Source organism: Pinus tabuliformis, chromosome Q (assembly GCF_031772625.1).
Source record: "Pinus tabuliformis cultivar Carrire ecotype Pingquan chromosome Q, CPIR1, whole genome shotgun sequence".
Classification (NCBI taxonomy): domain Eukaryota; kingdom Viridiplantae; phylum Streptophyta; class Pinopsida; order Pinales; family Pinaceae; genus Pinus; species Pinus tabuliformis.
The window spans coordinates 394,742,203-394,744,971 of NC_142296.1; the positions used below are offsets into that span (position 1 = coordinate 394,742,203).

The following is a 2,769-nucleotide window of genomic DNA, read 5'->3' on the forward strand; positions in this document are numbered from 1 at the left end:
TAAATTCTGGCCACTCCTATTCGTGTTCAGCCATCTTTATTTAGATGATCATAAAGTCCAAAAACTGAAGATGGTGACTCAATCCAACGTGGGTAACTCCAAGTATCACTTAGGGAAGAATTCGATGTTTTCCAACCGATATTTCTACAAATTTAACCAACTTCATAGAATATACTTTTGAAAAAGTTAATAACTTCCAGGACACGCTGTACACGCTGTAACAACTGACAAAGGTAACTTCTTACAGATGAACACACAAAACCAAACATGAGTCTTAACCAGAAGGAACAAACGCGGGTTTTCCCATCAAAATAGATTCGATGATATTATTGATAACAGATACGCCAAAATACAGGTTACAATTCTGCAAAAATCGAAGCAGAAGAGAAACTAAACTCCATATGGATTCAATAGTGCTGAATAGGGGAAGCATATTCTGTCATTTACAATGAAAAAAATTACAGGAGGAGACGGATTGATCTACATATTACAGTATTTGTTACCCTCTTCCACAACGCTATTTACAGTATTTCGTTCCTGTGGTAGCTTCAAGAGATCGTTGCAAGTCCGGCTGCAACTCAATTCAATTTACATGTCTATGTATTAATTTTCGCAGATACATGTCTGTATATTTCATATGAAAAATATAAGTATTTCCGGACATACTAGTCAAATTCCCGGGCATCCGATAACCAACCCACTCTTCGGTTTTCTCTTACAATTGAGGATCCTATTTCTTCTTCTCTTTTCTCGTGAGTTATTTTGAGAGGCACGCCTTCAGAGATATCGTCGGTGTCTTGGATGTGAGGGTTGTCGATGAGAATGAAGGGAGCGTTACATTTCTCGCTGATTGTCTGCAGAGTTTCTCCTTCCCCAACCATGTATATCTCCTCGCACGGCCGTTCCTCAACGATTGGCCTGCCTGTAGCAAGAGCTGCCATAAACAATATGGCAATCAAGAAGGAGAAATTCAAAGAGAGCGATCTATTATTTGCAGCTGCCATGATTATTGGAAATATATACGTTGAGAGGAAGCAAAGAATATGCACAAAAAAAGGTATAACTTTTTCAAACCAGTTGCAGAGAAAGAGGGGCAGCCATGAATATTTGTATGCAGATGAGAGGTTGTGAGGGTCAGGTGCAATGTGATGGCAAGAGATGAGTGCGTCGGGTGAGGGGATGACGATGGATGTCACGTCTGTCTTCCCAATGGCAAAGAGTCGTCACGGGTTTTGCTCTGTCGTTGGTGGGAGCCAACACGGCTTTTTCAGGAGGAAACTGGCTCAACGTATAGGTGGGGTTAAGGTTGAAGTTGAGTTCGTAGGAGTGGTTGTTCAGGAGGAAACTGGCTCAACGTATAGGTGGGGTTAAGGTTGAAGTTGAGTCGGTCTATTGTTACCTGTGGGAGTCGTTAGACTTGGTATATATTTGAAAACCCTTCAATGATATGGCATTGTAGCCTTGTTGATTGTAAGAAGGATGATGTTGATGGCCCTTCCTCATTCTTTCTAGATTACTACTATCATATAATTGGAAAAAAAATTAGGGATCAGGTTTTGGTTATTGAGTAAGATGTGTTATATTGAGGTGAATTTGGAAAGAATGGATAAGGTATTATTGTTATAATTGTTCTTCACTTGAGATCAATTGGAGTTGGTTTTATAAAACTTAGAAATTGACACATGGTATATATGATAAAATCCTCAAAAGAAAATAGCAAATGTTTAATTTTTCTCTAAAATTATTCTTCTTATAAAATGAGGATCTAGGGATTCTATTTATAAAGCAAATTCTTGAAAGCAAACTAAATAAAAACTACACATTTCTTTTTAGTTCACTAAACCAATAAGCCAAAGATTCTCACATTAAGATTACCTAAACTTGTGATATATCCATGTAAGGGATATTAGACTTTATTTATTGTGCATAATTAAATTATTTGTATATGCACAATTAATTAATATTAATTAATATTGTGGATGTACATATGCACCAACCGTGCAACACACCCCACCTCCCCACCATATGTTTTCCTTGTAGTTGACAAGAAGGAAGGAGGATGTACCCTATTAAGAAAACTTCCTTCACTTCTATCAAGGATCAATAATGACGGAACTTGGCTTTAGTGGGTGGCTTCATGAAAATATTTGCACTCTAATCTTTTGAATGACAAAACTACAAGTCAACAACTTTATCATAGAGTAGTTGTATGTAGTGCATATGGACATCAATGTGTTTAGTATGTTGGTGCTAAACTGGATTGTGGCCTATGTCGATGACACTTTGATTGTTACACAAAAGAGTTGTAGGTTGATCTTGAGAAAAACATAGAGGTTGTTCCATGCAAATTTCTTCAGTCAAGTCCCATGAAATTATGTTTGATGTCCCTTTGATGTACTTCCCAAATGTCAAAAGTCAAAAGTGAAAGAACATATTATACTAAATTCATCTTTGAAATTGACACCAATGTTTCTAAGTAAACAATAGCTTCATGATGTGAGAAACCCTTTCCAACAAACCAACCTCTAAACTTATCCACACTTCTATCTACTAAGAACTTAGTTTTGTAGACATATTTGCAATGAATGAATTTGTAGCCTTCAATAAGTCAAACAATATCCTAAGTGTCCTTTGTCATAACAAGTTTATTTCTTCTTGGATAGTTACTTCCTATTCAAGTTGACCACTTGCTTCTTTATATGTACGAGGATATTTTGTCTCAATGTGTTGTGCCATAAGAGTTAAACCACCTATACAAAATTCAGAGTG

At 36.7% G+C, this 2,769-nt stretch overlaps 1 protein-coding gene across 1 annotated transcript; it reads right to left on the minus strand.

Annotated features, from left to right (window-relative positions):
• Positions 1–400: 400 nt before the first annotated feature.
• On the minus strand, positions 401–1,175 carry LOC149219847 (uncharacterized). Its single transcript, XM_089382688.1, has one exon. The coding sequence runs from the start codon at positions 1,002–1,004 to the stop codon at positions 666–668; it is 339 nt and encodes a 112-aa protein (XP_089238814.1). The 5' UTR covers positions 1,005–1,175; the 3' UTR covers positions 401–665.
• Positions 1,176–2,769: the final 1,594 nt, after the last annotated feature.

Coding starts and splice junctions, on each gene's coding strand:
- LOC149219847 (XM_089382688.1), bottom strand. CDS start 1,004: ATGGCAGCTGCAAATAATAGATCGCTCTCTTTGAATTTCTCCTTCTTG.